General features: G+C 33.3%; 2 protein-coding genes across 2 annotated transcripts in view; one reads left to right on the plus strand and one right to left on the minus strand.

Moving 5' to 3' along the window:
• LOC136038588 (vesicle-associated membrane protein-associated protein B-like) overlaps positions 1–9,791 on the minus strand; it is a 33,522-nt gene extending 23,731 nt beyond the window's left edge. Inside the window, exon 1 of the mRNA XM_065721783.1 lies at positions 9,634–9,791. Coding sequence (XP_065577855.1) covers positions 9,634–9,688 — 55 coding nt within the window. The 5' untranslated portion in view covers positions 9,689–9,791. The remainder of the gene's footprint in view (positions 1–9,633) is intronic.
• A 177-nt stretch (positions 9,792–9,968) lies between these two features.
• Positions 9,969–14,296, plus strand: part of LOC136038377 (protein obstructor-E-like) — a 44,939-nt gene continuing 40,611 nt past the window's right edge. Inside the window, exon 1 of the mRNA XM_065721445.1 lies at positions 9,969–10,019. Coding sequence (XP_065577517.1) covers positions 9,969–10,019 — 51 coding nt within the window. The remainder of the gene's footprint in view (positions 10,020–14,296) is intronic.

Below are 14,296 nucleotides of genomic sequence, written 5' to 3' on the forward strand. Positions count from 1 at the left end.
TGAAATTAAACATGTTTATATTTATATTGAGTTATATATTATATTGAGTATCCCTAAGAATTTAAGCAAACAGAAATTATCCAGTATCTTTACATTAAAGCTTTACTATTGATTTATTAACTATTGTAGACACTTGTTAATTTCATTCAACATTTGGAATTCAATAAATTTTAAATTACTTGAAACAAAAGACAGAACATAATTTTTCAATTGAATATGTCTTTAATCAAGTATATGATCAACTTCATTTGTACTAAAAAGAGTACAAAATGATGAATTTGTTGAATGCGAAAGATGAGCGGCAGTCTATATTGTTTTTGTAAATATTTCTAGTTATCAATACAGCTTTACTTCGTCTGTTCTACTGATCTGTTAGTCTATTTTATTATACTGTTTTTCTTTGTTATATTAGATTTATTGTGCTTACCATTGTTGAGTTCAGTGTACTTTTGTTTATTAATTTTTTCTCTGTACTCCACTGTTTATACTTTTGTATATTTGTGGGTAATAAATATTATTATTATAGTTCACATGAGTACATGGTTGCCATTTAACCCAAGTCCAAGTGAGTGAACAAAAAAGATTAAAAAAATTATTTTGCCACAAAAACATTGAAAGCAGAGGTACTTGTCTGTTAAACAGAGCATACTCAAGAATTATGCTGTCCAAGATTGAAAAAAAAAAACCCAGCTTGCCTCTTTGGAATTGATTATGATTTACTTTATTTGAATAAGAAAACTACAACGTACGTAATTTTAATTAATATTTAGAGATCATTAGAGGTTAGTTTAAGTTCGGTATTCAATATAATGCATTCTGTACATCCTGCTTTCCATAATTCTTTGTTGCAGTTTCCATTTTTTGTTTCTAAAGTATTATATTATCATGTTTTGGTGTATTTAATTAGGATTTACCTAACTTGTTAAAAAAAAAATCAATGTGCAGAATAATTGTAGCTAACATATTTTGCATCCAGCCCTGCTACAATTTAGTCCCAACCCCCCATAATAAGCAAATATATAAACCCAATTATATATTTTCAATGCATTCTGCTAACCATGACTTGTTTACAAGTTCTGGTGTCATCAAAGTTGATTGAGTTTAAAGGTGTATGGGTTGAAACAAGAGAGATGCATTGGGAGAATAGATGAAAAATATATAATTTCAGCTATATATTTGCCCATTAGGGGGGGGGGGATCAGAGCTAAGTATAGTGGTAAATATTAAGTTTACAGAATTGACCTACAAATCAAGTGAACATACCACTAGATGCCATTTTTTATGCTCGTTCCAGGGGTATAGCTACAGTATTTTTGCTGGAGGGTAAGAGGGGGTGTTTTTGAAGTAGGTGCTATTCAAGCAGTAGTGAAGAATAGTAACTATTTAACAAACATGCTACTTGGTGAATCAAAAACCATTACAGAATACATCACAAACAATAATCACACATTAAACAGTAATAAATTTAAGCGCTAGTGCTCGGCTTTTACTACAATTGTGAGCAATGCGCAGCTGCAGATGGCAGTAGCATAGCACAAACAAGCTTTCAGGAGGGTAAAGGTAAATATTGTATACACTTGGGTTTTTTCAGCCAAATTCACCACTAATACTGTAGTAGATGCCCCGCCCCCTCTACTTCCCTCAACCCCCCAAGCCCAGCACAGGATGCTCAGTCTTATAACTGAACCAACTTCAATTCAAATAGACCCAAGTATTGTGCTATTCATTTGCTAATAATTTTGAATAGATTCTGACTCTGTAAGATTCAATTCATTGTATTTAACTTTTAATATACCTGATTTATTAAAACTTATTGTAAGATTTTTTGTTAAAATTATTTATTTGTGGGTTTGCCAATTTATTTTAACAAATAGCATTGGTATCAGCAGCACAGTAGAAACAAAATCAAACCCGAACACAACACAATAGAATCAGCAACACAGTAGAAACAAAAAAGAAACCCAAAACAAAATCAAAGGCAGCACAGTAGAGCTATTTCAGTAAATAGCTCTTTTAGTATTTCAGTATTTTAGTATTTTATTTAGTATTTTATTAGTATTTTATTTAGTATTTATTTATTAATAATTAGTATTAATTATTAAATAATTATTATTAATTAATAAAGTTCTTTACAATTAAATAATTAGTAAATAAATAAATAATTAATAAATAAAGTTCTACAATTAAATAATTAGTACTAATATTTAATAATTAGTATTTTATTTAGTATTTTAGTATTTCATATTCTTTTAATTCTGAAAGTATTTCAGAATATAAGTCAAGCTTTGCCACTGATTGTGTAACATCATATTGTGACATATTCCCCACATTTAAATGGAAACCAAATTTCAATTTGAAAGAACTTTAAAAAGTTAAAAGTTAGAATTATTAACTTATTTGTTGGGCATTGTTTGATAAAGAATATCCAGAAAATCTTGGCATCATTGCAGAAGAAACTTTAAATTAATTAAAAATTGCCAGGGATGTCAGTTGGAAGGGAAATTGAATCCTAGAGTTTCGAAATTACCTTCTCCTTTGTGTCTGTTAAAAAAAATTCATTAAAAATCATTATTTTAAACAAAAAATGGGGTAAGCCATAGACTAGTCTTGTTACAAATTAACAGTAAAGAAGACAATACACACAATACAATATAGGGAAGAGTGGGGCAGGTTGAACACTTGGGCATTGGTCTGCCATCGGTTGCCAAAAAATTCTGGAACTGCTACTGAATGTGAGAAATTGCATCATAAACATGCCATGAAAAAAATGGTGGTTAAAGCCTCTTTATGAAAAAAGTGGCGGACATATTTTGATTTTTTGGTAAGTTTTTGGGAAAAATTTAGGCCGACGTATTGTCATTTTGAGAGGAAACGAAAAGAGTAATTGCAATGAAAATTTCATGGTAGGAAAGCCAACTAATTGGCTCCATTTTAGGCTTAGGTCTGAGTTTTTAACTTTAATAGTTTTTGAAGTAGCCATGTTTTTGTTTAGCTTTCCAGCATGGGGCAGGTTGGCCACTTTGAAGATGTACTGTAGGACCTGACCCACAGTGTGAAAGAAAATGTTATTTATATTTCTTTCAAGTTTTCTTCATTTTTTTTTGTCTTAATTTGTCATCTTTGTAAGTGAAATTAAACAGAAATGAGGACCTACAACAGAAAAACCAAAAATGGGACCATTCCTCCTGAGGCTATGAGACAAGGTGTCCAAAAAATAATGGAAGGAGGAAAGTTTGCTGCCATAGCACGCAAGATGCATATCCCCAAATCGACTCTTAAGCATTACACTCAGAAGTTCTCAGAAGAAGGTAGAACAAGTGCAAATGATGTTAGTGAAGTACCACTGGAGAAATTTATCCCACAGTATGCAATGCGCAAAATTTTTATGGCTGAAAAGGAGAAAAGCCTTGAAAATTATCTTATTAGAGCATCCCAACTTCATTATGGACTTTTGACAAAGGAGGTCAGAACATTGGCATTTGATTTTGCTAAGAAATTGGGTAAGGATATTAATGATTGGGAAGAAGCAAAAGCAGCTGGTAAGGACTGGCTCTTGGCCTTCTAACACCACAAGCCAATACTTTCTCTCCAGTCTCCAGAAGCAACTAGTATTGCCAGAGCTACTGCGTTCAACAGTTCAACAGACCTGTAGTCAATGCTTTTTCTAGCTCACAAACTTTGGCCACACAGTCTGCCAAAGCAAAAAAGTGACCAACCTGCCCCACTCTCCCCTACAAGAACTGAACCCCAGGGTATTGATTGGTACCACAATTAACTAATAAACTCCTTAGGCTGAACACTTTAAAAATATAAGCAAATGCACCAGAATACACGAAGAGACAAATTAATTAAACTGTTTAGGGACACTGAGTAAAACAAATCATAGAAATGCTATAAATATTATGGATTGACATACTGTCCTTCATAAAAAAAGATCCCAACCAAAGCTGTTTTATTAGCTGCAACATTATTTCTGGAAACAACATGATCAGGTAACATGTTCCATGATCTAATAGACTAATTTACAAAGGACCTTGTCCAACCTTTCTCAAAACCCTTTTACTATTTCAATGAATTTTGCTTTGTGGGTAAATATTGGCTAAACTGATAGAAATCACTAAATGACAAATTACCAACACATTTAAGAATTCAAAATGCATTAACTAAGTCTAATCTATCCCTCTTGAATTGCAAGGATGGTAGGCTCAAACACCTTAGTCTATACTCATGAGGCAAGGACTTCAAATAAGGAACAAAATTTGATGCCTGTTTTTGTACTTATTCTCTTGTTGGATACCACACAGATGTGCAGCATTCAACTATTGGTTGTGGCATTGTATTATACAGCTTAAACCCTCTTTTGATACAAAGCAAACTCCAATTGGCTTTATGTGATACAGCCAATACTCGTTTATCAAACCTTAACTGATTATCCAAAATAATACAAACGTCTATTTAAATTACACCAATTAACCAATGTAATTAAATCATCCTGTGAAAGAGTCACATCATCTGGGGAAGATACACTGTTGTGAAGCTTTACATCATCAGCAAACATTGTTTGCTATGTTATTTACTATGTTTACTATATTTTACTATGTTAAATTACCTGTGACAAATCATTTATAAATATACATAACAGAACTGGTCCTAAGCAACTCCCCTGAGGGACTCCACTCAAAACCCTACACTAGTTAGATAAGGCTTTGCCAACCCTAACATTCTGTGATCTATGTGTTAGGTAATCTGAGATCCAAGCCAGAGTTTTCAATCCAACCCTGTACTTTTTGACATTTTTTCAACAGTAGAGGTGTTGATACCTTTCCAAATACCTTACAGAAATCAACAACATAAACACAATCCAACTTTTGACCTAAGTCAGTCATCATTTGTAATCATTAATTACTCCATTAGCTGAGTATTACAAGACTTGTTTTTCCTAAAACAATGTTGTGCTACATACCACAGGTTATTTTTTTCAAAATAATTTTGGACCTTATCAACCATTACTTTTTCCATGATTCTAGAAAAATTGAAGTGTCTGAAATAGGTCAATAACTACTGAAATCTGATTTTACTCCACCCTTATGAAGAGGTTTTATCACTACCTTTTGCCATGCAACAAGGCATTCACCAGAATATAAAGAAAGATTAAAAAGATAAGCAAGAGGACTGGTAAAGCAAGAAGCCAATTCATGCATGACAACATTTAAAACACCATCAATATCATGAGCCTTAACAAAAAATAACAGTTCAGGTGCAATGCATGAATCATCAAACTCCAACTCATGTTGTAGTAAAGGACCTATGAGCATGGAATTAGGTTGCATATGAGCAGAAAGATTTTATAAAAAATCATGAAAAAGGGTGACTAAAAATAGTTGCGTTTCTCCTGCAGATTCACCAGTGACTGGATCACTAAAGATTCTAGATGATGAAAAAACACAAAAGTTTTTCTTGTGTAAATCAGGCTTTTGGGGATATACATTTCCCAAGGGGGCTACACTGAATATTCGTTTTATGTCTATAATTCCCTTTACAAACAAAGCTCAGTCTCCTATGCTGCATGATATAACTGACAACAATAGAAAAAGAGAAAGAATTGGAACCACCTATATGTGCATACAAAATTTCTAACCTGTGAGAGAATTATACACATTTTCTTTAAATTTAATTTATTATATTCTCAGCAGTCATTTTAAATATCATGCTCATGCAGAGATAAATGTCCCACAAGTAGCACTGGCATTGTGTGAAAAGCAACTAATTTCAGTCATATTTCTTAGCATATTTACGTCAATCCTTTTTTTGGGGGCTGGTTAAAACAAGAATTTCAAAAAGTAAAAATAGCAAAAAGTCAGCCTAGTATTGTACATAGTGGCTATCTAACACTTGTGGGTTAATATGTGAATCCAAAACATAATGAATAGGATGTTATTAGCCCCGGCATTTCAATAACAAAAGAATTGGAATTACAGTTAAATGCTGGATTTAAAATTAAAACAATTAAATAATTCCTGGAGCAATTCCCCTCCCCCCTACCCAATTCTATGACCAAACTACAACAGATTTGACTTATCTAGTTACAGTAAAAAATATGATTATAACAAGTACTAAGTCTTATCTTCTTTTTGAATGATTTCTTTTTCATTCATGAAATCTTATTCACTATACATCCGCTTTTTTATTCTCTAGAGGTTCCATTTCTGTTCTATTTACATATTAAGAAGGTGCATTCATTTCTATTTTTAAAAGTCTTAAAAAAAGAGACCCAATTTGAACTGAGAGATCTTAGGGAGTGAACACACCTTAAATATACAGGGAAAAATTGACCTGAGCAAATGTTTCAAAACAGGAAGCATAGAATATTTTCAAATTTTGTAACTAACTAGGCCTACATTTTTACTTCATGATAAGGTTTCCAAGCCAATATATTTGGAAGAATATTAATGTGGAACATATTATGAAGTGCAACTGATACCTATTTTTCTTGTTTTCCTTATTTAAAAAAAAAACATGGATTAATTAAAAAAAAAAAATTGCTCAAAGTGAAGAGCAAATTTGACACTTCAAATGAGCAACAGTTTTAAAGATACTTAATAAATTGTAGTTTTTTCCCTTTTTTGGTGACATATAGGTAAAATGACAGTTTTTAAGTAGCTTAACAGATTAAGAAGAAAACATTGTGGAATTATTTGGAATTTGTTTATTCAATTTAATCTTGACAAATCAATGTTTGTGAATTATACAACTTTTACAAAGTTTAAGCTTGGAACTAATGTTTTAACCCCTTTTTATATCCAAAAAATATAGAAAGAAAATACTATTTTCAAGGATCCTAAAAGGGCTTAAAATTGAATTTGTAAGAAAAGCAATTATTATATACACAAAGAGCCTCAAAAATGTCATCAAATGGATACTTTATTAGTGGGTCAATTATATAAACTGCTAAATATTTTACAGTATAGCAGGACTACATGCAAAATGTGCTAGCTAAGATTATTCTTCATATTATAAAGCATGAACTATTTTCTTAACATACTCCTTCTCTAGGCATATACCAAAACACCAATCCTGCATAATGGTACCACATATTTTTCCAAGGGATATACCTTTAGTACTCAGGCAATGACTAGCTCTTAATATAGTCTTTGATTAAAATGTAACTTTTATAAACAAATGGCTCCTTATCTTATTTAGTCATGTAGATATTTGGGTTTAGCTGATGGTCAAAACTAAGCTAAGATAAAAAATAAGCATCCAATTGAGCAAAATTATGTAAAACCCAAACCCTTGCATCTTGTTACCAAATAGGAATTTTCTCTTTTCAGTTGTTTGTCAAAACAGAGATAACAGTTTGATTTTAAAATGAAAAATTATTCCTGCTGGTCTGGTTCTAGTGAGAGATGATTGAGTCTAAACTGTGCCATGCTCTAGTAAATATGGTCAGTCCAAAAACCTATTTTGGGAATGTTTTTTTTTTTTTTTGTCTGAAATGCTGAAGAAAAGTGTTTTTTCCTAAGAAGAAGTCTTTTACCATAGTTAATATTGGCCAACAACAATCAAAGGAAACTGGGTGTCTATGATTTAGACAGCCACAGCCTACTTTAAGCATGAGTTCCTGTGTTCATATTGGGTGGTAACCTATCTTCCTATTTTAGGCACAAACTTGGATTTGACTATAAGTACATTTGAAAGTTTCACTGTTGTATATGGTTAAGGCTGTTTAATAGCATACCATTAAGGATTACCCTGTCTTACCCATTATAAACACAGGTAAAATTCTAATTTAGCTACTTTTCCTATCTTGGAAAAGAATAAGGTCAGGAAAATGAATCTTTCAGGGATGGATCTGCAGACTAAAGTATGTCCCAGGAAGATATTTCAAAGTACATACTCTACTCCTTTTCTCTCTAGAGGGCAGTGACCTATGATGACCCTTTAAAAAATCTGCATTTTGAAAGTGAAACCTTGGAAAACTTACCTTCTGCTTAGATAAAGAACAAGAAAACTGTTCTCAGCTTTGCAACTTTGCTTAATAACTCATAAGATTTCAAAGATCCTTAAATACATTTCTTAAGTTTTGAAAAAATAAACCATTGATATATTGTAAAATTCAACTCAAATAAAAGGAGTCATATTTTCAGAACTAAAACAGAGAAAAGGAAATTGATAACCAAAAATTAAGGTAAAATGTTGTTTTGTCAAAATTTAAATAAGCAAAATCAAATTTCAAGGCAAGTGGACAAATTTCCAAGATTTAGAAATCAGAAGAAGGTGAACATGGAGGCTTGGTAGTACTGTCTGAGAGTATCTTTTTGGACCTGGACTCATTACTGAAAGTTTCATCTCCCTAGCCTAAACCCATCCTGAGATAGCAAAAAGTAGGCTGGCTACATTAGAGCATTAGCCTACCTAGACTTTTATAGTTTGTGTGGTCTAAACTACTCAGAATTGATTGGGAGGTCTTGCTATAACCTGCATAGCCTTAACAAGATATTTAAATAGCATAAGAGAACCAAAAGTGAACACCTACTTTCTTGAAAATCTTATAAAAACAATTTAACTTCAACTTTACAGGAGAAGCCAGTTAAGAACAGGTCAATTTTTTTAGGGATTCACACTTTAATATGAAAGCTCAGAGTTATGAAAGAGGAAAAAAAGGCATGGAGTGATACCTTAATTTTAATTCTAGCCAAATTAGCCTATGCTATAAACTGCAAATTTATCTTCATCTGAAATGTTACTGGAATGGCCAGCAAAATTCTAGTCAATTGACTTCTTGTTATCTTGGAAAGGGTTTAGGTTAGGAAAATGACACTTTTAGGGATGGGTCTACAGGCTAAAGTATGTCCCAGGAAGGTATTTTAAAGTACCCACCTCTACTCCTTCTCCCTCTAGAGGGCCCTGAAATTTGCCTAGGCTACATGACAGGTCTATTACCAATTGAAATTTTGACAAAACAACATTTTACCTTAATTTTCAGTTAGTAGTTGCTTTTTCTCTGCCTTTAGTTCTGAAAATGCAATTCCTGTTGAGTAGAATTTCAAGCCATATCAAAGTTTTTATTCAAAATTTAGGAAATGTATTTGCATATCTTTAAAACTTTATAAAATGGGATTGAGCAAAGTTATGAAGCTGAAAACAATTTTGTTGTACTTCAATTAGGCTAAGAAGAAGATCTATTTTGCAAGGTTTCACTTTTATAACACACATATTTTTAAAGGTCATCAAAGGTCAGGGCCCTCTAGAGGGAGAAGGAGTAGAGGTAGGTACTTCAAAATACCTTCCCAGGACATACTTTAGCCTGTAGACCCATCCCTGAAAGTTTTATTTCCCTAACCTAAACCCTTTCCGAGATAGCAAGAAGTCAATTAACTAGAATTTTACCAGTAGTTGTTTCAAAATACCTTCCCAGGACATATTTTAGTCTGTAGATCCATCCCTGAAAGTTTTCATTTTCCTAACCTAAACCCTTTATGAGATAGCAAGAAGTCAATTAACTAGAATTTTACCAAAATGCCTTGTCGAAATCTAATGTAGAAGTACGAATTGTAACCTATGTCAAAGTTAGACCTAAGCTTATTCAACCAATCTAGGCCAATAGCAGTCAAAATGAAAGTTGTGATTAACCTTTAAATTTAAGTTCATGTCTAGGTTCAACAGTAATTAGTGTTCCAATTGACATTTTCTGAATGCTAGGCTACAAACTTATAAGAGGTTCCTAGGAGTAACTAGGCTAGCTTCTTTTCTTTCTAAAACTGAATTGGTGGATATTTTTGAATTTAACCCCGTGTTCTTTTACTTGTCCGATTACCTATCTGACTAATCCAAGCGTTTTATGAGACGCACATGACGTCAGAGGCTACTGGGATTACCCAGCGAACGCTCAGGATTACTTGTCCGTGGGCTAACTCATAAAAAATTTATTGAGCATAAGTGACGTCAATGTGGCATTTTTTTTTTAAATGGATAAACATGTGAAATCGTTGTGGCGTGGTGGATTTGACCTTAGCTTGGTAATACGGGGCCCAGGGATCGAATCACGCTGCAGGGCCGAGGCAGGGGCCTTAGTAGTCAAGAAGCGTCGTTAATTCGTAAATAAAAAGTTAAGTCTAGAGAAAAGACGAGGAAACTGTAAATAGTGGAAATAATCTTAGCTTTTCAGTAACCTTTAAGTAATCTTATGCATATTTCTTAGGATCAAAAGGGTTTTTGGTGTTCTAGGCCCGTCTTGCATAGGCTAAGCTTCATAAGGAGTCAGAAGAAAAGTTTTTTGGTTATTAAAAAAGTTGGTTCTTAGGAAGGCAGCTATCATATTGGTGAGTTAGTCAAATATTGCCATATCAAACAGGCCTAGTTTCTAAATTATCCTATAATTTTAGTTGAAAAAAATTTAGAATGATTAGGCCAATACATATAGCCTTTTATACATTCTATATTTGTTGATATTGCTATTTAAACTGGATTTTTAAGGTAAAGTAGGGGTAAAATTTTACTTTAGGTACTTTTGGCTATCTTTGAAAGAGGTTAGGCTAGGAAAATGAAACTTTCAGGGTTGTGTATACAGGCTAAAGTATGTCCCAGGAAGGTATTTGGAGTATCTACTTCTACTTCTTTTCCCTCTAGAGGGTCCTGAAATTTTTGGGTGCCTTAGTTTTTGGTGATCAGTTTCTTTTTCTCTAGCCTTAGTTCTGAAAAGACAATTCCTGTTGATTGAGCAGAACTTTAAGACATAACACTGTTTTTTTTTTCTAATTTTAGAAATAATCTTTTATGGCACCTCATTTTAGGTTAAATATATGGCTTATATTATTTATTCTCCATGAATTTTTGTTTTATTTGATTTCATTGATGTCAGTTGCTTTCTGTTAAAAATACATTTATTTTTTTACATCAAGCTTCTTCTTTTGTGAAAAAATTTGAACTGTTTTTCTTTTTACATGTTGTATAAAATATAAAGGAATACCTGGCCATTCATTTCATAGATTCAACTGAAAGTCTTTGAGGCATCTTATATCAAAATACATCTGACACATTTTAGTGTTTTTTGTTTTTTTTAGATGACACAGGACACCATTAAAGTTTTGCATTTGCTTTGCTAAAAATTGTCTTAAACAGTGCCAAGTATAGACAGTTATGTTAATATTCTTCTTGCTGATCAGTGTAATTGTTTTTAAATTCCTTCTGTTTAAAGCATTTTAGAGAGATTTTGAGCCAACCATGGGTATATTGTTGTCACAAATGACTTTTCTCAAATGGGCTGGTGGAAAACAAATAAAACATATAATTTCTCTTTTTTATTATTTCAAGACTAGAATATGACAAAACTAAGCATTCATATTGCTGATTATATCTTAAGTAAATACAATCCCTGATGGAGTTTTGTTGATACCTGTCTTAAAATTTATTGGTCTAAATAAAATACATATTGTTTATGGGACAGCAGTGAAAAATGGGAGCAACTATGACTTGAGTTTTTTTTTTCAATATTTTCTTTTTCCAAATATTTTTTGTTCTCTGGTGACATTTGTGTTCCTTCCTAAGTGGCTGTCACTCTAGGTTGAGAATCCTTTATCCAAAGGGCACTGGTTTAATTCCTGGCATTAGCAGTTTATTTGGTTTGAGACAAAGGTCAGTGATGTGACTCTGTAAGTTCAGCCAGAATTGGCCCAAACTTAACAGGTTACCTAGAGAAATCTGGGGTCAGTAAGCAGGAAGGGCATGCAAAAGCATAGGATGACTGGCCCCTAGCTTCCTATTGCACTTCCTGGCTAAAGGACCACCTGGTCCTTTACTGGGCTTCTGATGTAGCCATAGAAGCTTTCTTTTAAACCCATTAAATATAAGTACAATGAAAGAAATGCCAGTAAGGTGGTCCTTCCTTATTAAATGAATTGTTGATGTACAGACAAGAGTGTAGGTCATAAGAGGTGGCTGGTGAATGTTTTGCAAGGTTTAAAAATTTAGGGCAATTGCTCAGGTTGGCAACTAAGCACAAAAGTAAAATTTTGTGAATGGTTTTTTTTTGTGAATGTTATATTTATGTAATGTCAAGCATTTTAAAGTTAATCTTCATTGTTTTGTTTTAATTGCCATGGCCCTAGGACTTTAGTGTATTAAAACTTACTTATGTCCATCCATTTTCTTTTAAACAGAGAGGAGTTCTATGTTTCCTAGCTTCAATAAATTTATCTTCAATTTGGAGACCAGGGGTATGAAGTAGGTCAAAACTTGCAATTTTCATGGTTCTTGGCACTTTTACATATAGAACCGTTTCAAATCCTGTTGAATTTTTCTGTGTTACCAGTACTTCTACAGATCAAAATCAATTAAAACCTCTTTCATTTTCAAAGTTCCTGGTACTTCTACTAGTCAACTTGATCCAAATATTCATGTCAATGTCTCTGTTGTTTATATTTTAGTTTGTCAAATTGGTTCAAATCTCATTTCATTGTCTCTGTTCTTTATAATTTTACAGATCAAACTGATAAAAAGTCTTTTTTTCTTGGTTCTTGGTACATCTAGTGTTTAAATTGATTCCAATCCATTTCATTGTTTCTGTTCTTGATACTTTTACTGGTCAAACCTATTCAAGTCCCATTTTATTTTCACTGTTCTTGGCACTTTTCAAGATCAAATCCATTATAATTTCCTTTCATTTTCATGTTTCTTGGCACTTTTACAAATAAAACTTACTCAAACCTTGTTTCGTTTTTCAGTGTTATTGGTACTTCTATAGATCAAAATCAATTAAAACCCCTTTCTTTTTCACAGTTCTTGGTACTTTTATAAGACAAATTGATTCAAATATTCACATCATTGTCTCTGTTGTTGATACTTTTTGTTGGTCAAATCAGTTCAAATCTCTTTTCATTGAAGAAAATATTTGATATTTTGAACAATGCAATTGCTTATTTCCTTCTTATTTCAAGAAGTTTAATTTTAATTTTTTTTTCTTTATTTTCTTTTTTATGTTTTTTTTTGCATTCTTAATTTTTTTTCTTTGTTTGAATTTTTTAAATTTGTTTTTATTTTTCCTCATTTTTTCATTTTTTTAATTTTTAAATTTGTTTTTTTATTTTTCATTAATTCTTTCCATCACCAGGCATATTGTTGAAGACGGCACTTTTTAACATAATACATTTAAAATCCTGCTTTATATTCACTCAGTGTAGGAAACTTATGAAAATATAAATTGGTTTAATTCAACCCAGATAAAAATTTGTTCATGGAATTACCTTAATTACCTTAATTCGCACTTCAGAGCGAATTAGTTGCAAGAACTGTGATGCTCCGTAGTTGATGATGGCAATAGATCTGGTTGCTGTGCTAAGGTCAAGTGACAAACCATAGGGACTAGAGAGTGCTGGAGAGATGCAATTTAAGCCCACTCGGTAACGGTGATCACATGGTAGGTATGGTTCAAGGACCATTCTCCAGCAATTTAGAGTTGGCACCACCGCACAACAGCAACTTCGGATAGAGTGTGTGAGATGGTTGGGTATGACAAGCCGCATCATGCTCCAAGCTAACTCTCTATTGTGTTCCACGACTGTTATGGTAGTGAGGGCTGGGAGGGGTTTTCCCACTGGAATCTCCATGGTTTGGCCTCCCATTCCTTGTCAAGCCTCTTTTTGAATTCCTTGGGTGAGGTTGCCGAGACTGTCTCTTGGCTTAGTTGGTTCCAATTGTTCACCACTCGCTGGCTGAAAAAATCTAGTCGGACTTTGATGTTAACGCTGGATTTGAACATCTTTTTGGAAAGTCCTCGTGTTTGCTTTTGGTGGGGAGAGAAAGTGAACAGCTTCTGATCCACTTGCTGGAGGTACCCGTAGGTGAGCAGCATGTCGTTACGCCTACGCTGAAAAACGAGTGTTAAGAGGTTAACAGATTGTAATCTTCTGCAGTAGGGCTGACTGCGTAAACTGTCGATGCATTTGGTGGCTCTCCTCTGGACTCCCTCAACAAGCTGGTTGTCACTCTTGTAAAAAGGACCAGCAAGACATGTTCCGAAATCTAGGATTGGCCTGACCAGAGCTTTATATAATTTCAGAAAAACTGTGGAGGATTGACTACTGACGGTTCTTTTCAGGAGTCCCAAATTTGCATTTGCTTTCGAAACTGCTTGGGCGGTGTGCTCGTGGAATTTTAAGCTGTCATCCAACAGGACTCCCAGGTCTCTACCACTACTAGAAGTAGGAATCAAGACTGTCGATGACGTTTTGACGTCGTACATAGTGTACTGGTGCTGCAGATTACCACGGCCGAAATGAAGAGTGACGCACTTTGAGAT

Source organism: Artemia franciscana, chromosome 18 (assembly GCF_032884065.1).
Source record: "Artemia franciscana chromosome 18, ASM3288406v1, whole genome shotgun sequence".
Taxonomy (NCBI): Eukaryota; Metazoa; Arthropoda; class Branchiopoda; order Anostraca; family Artemiidae; genus Artemia; species Artemia franciscana.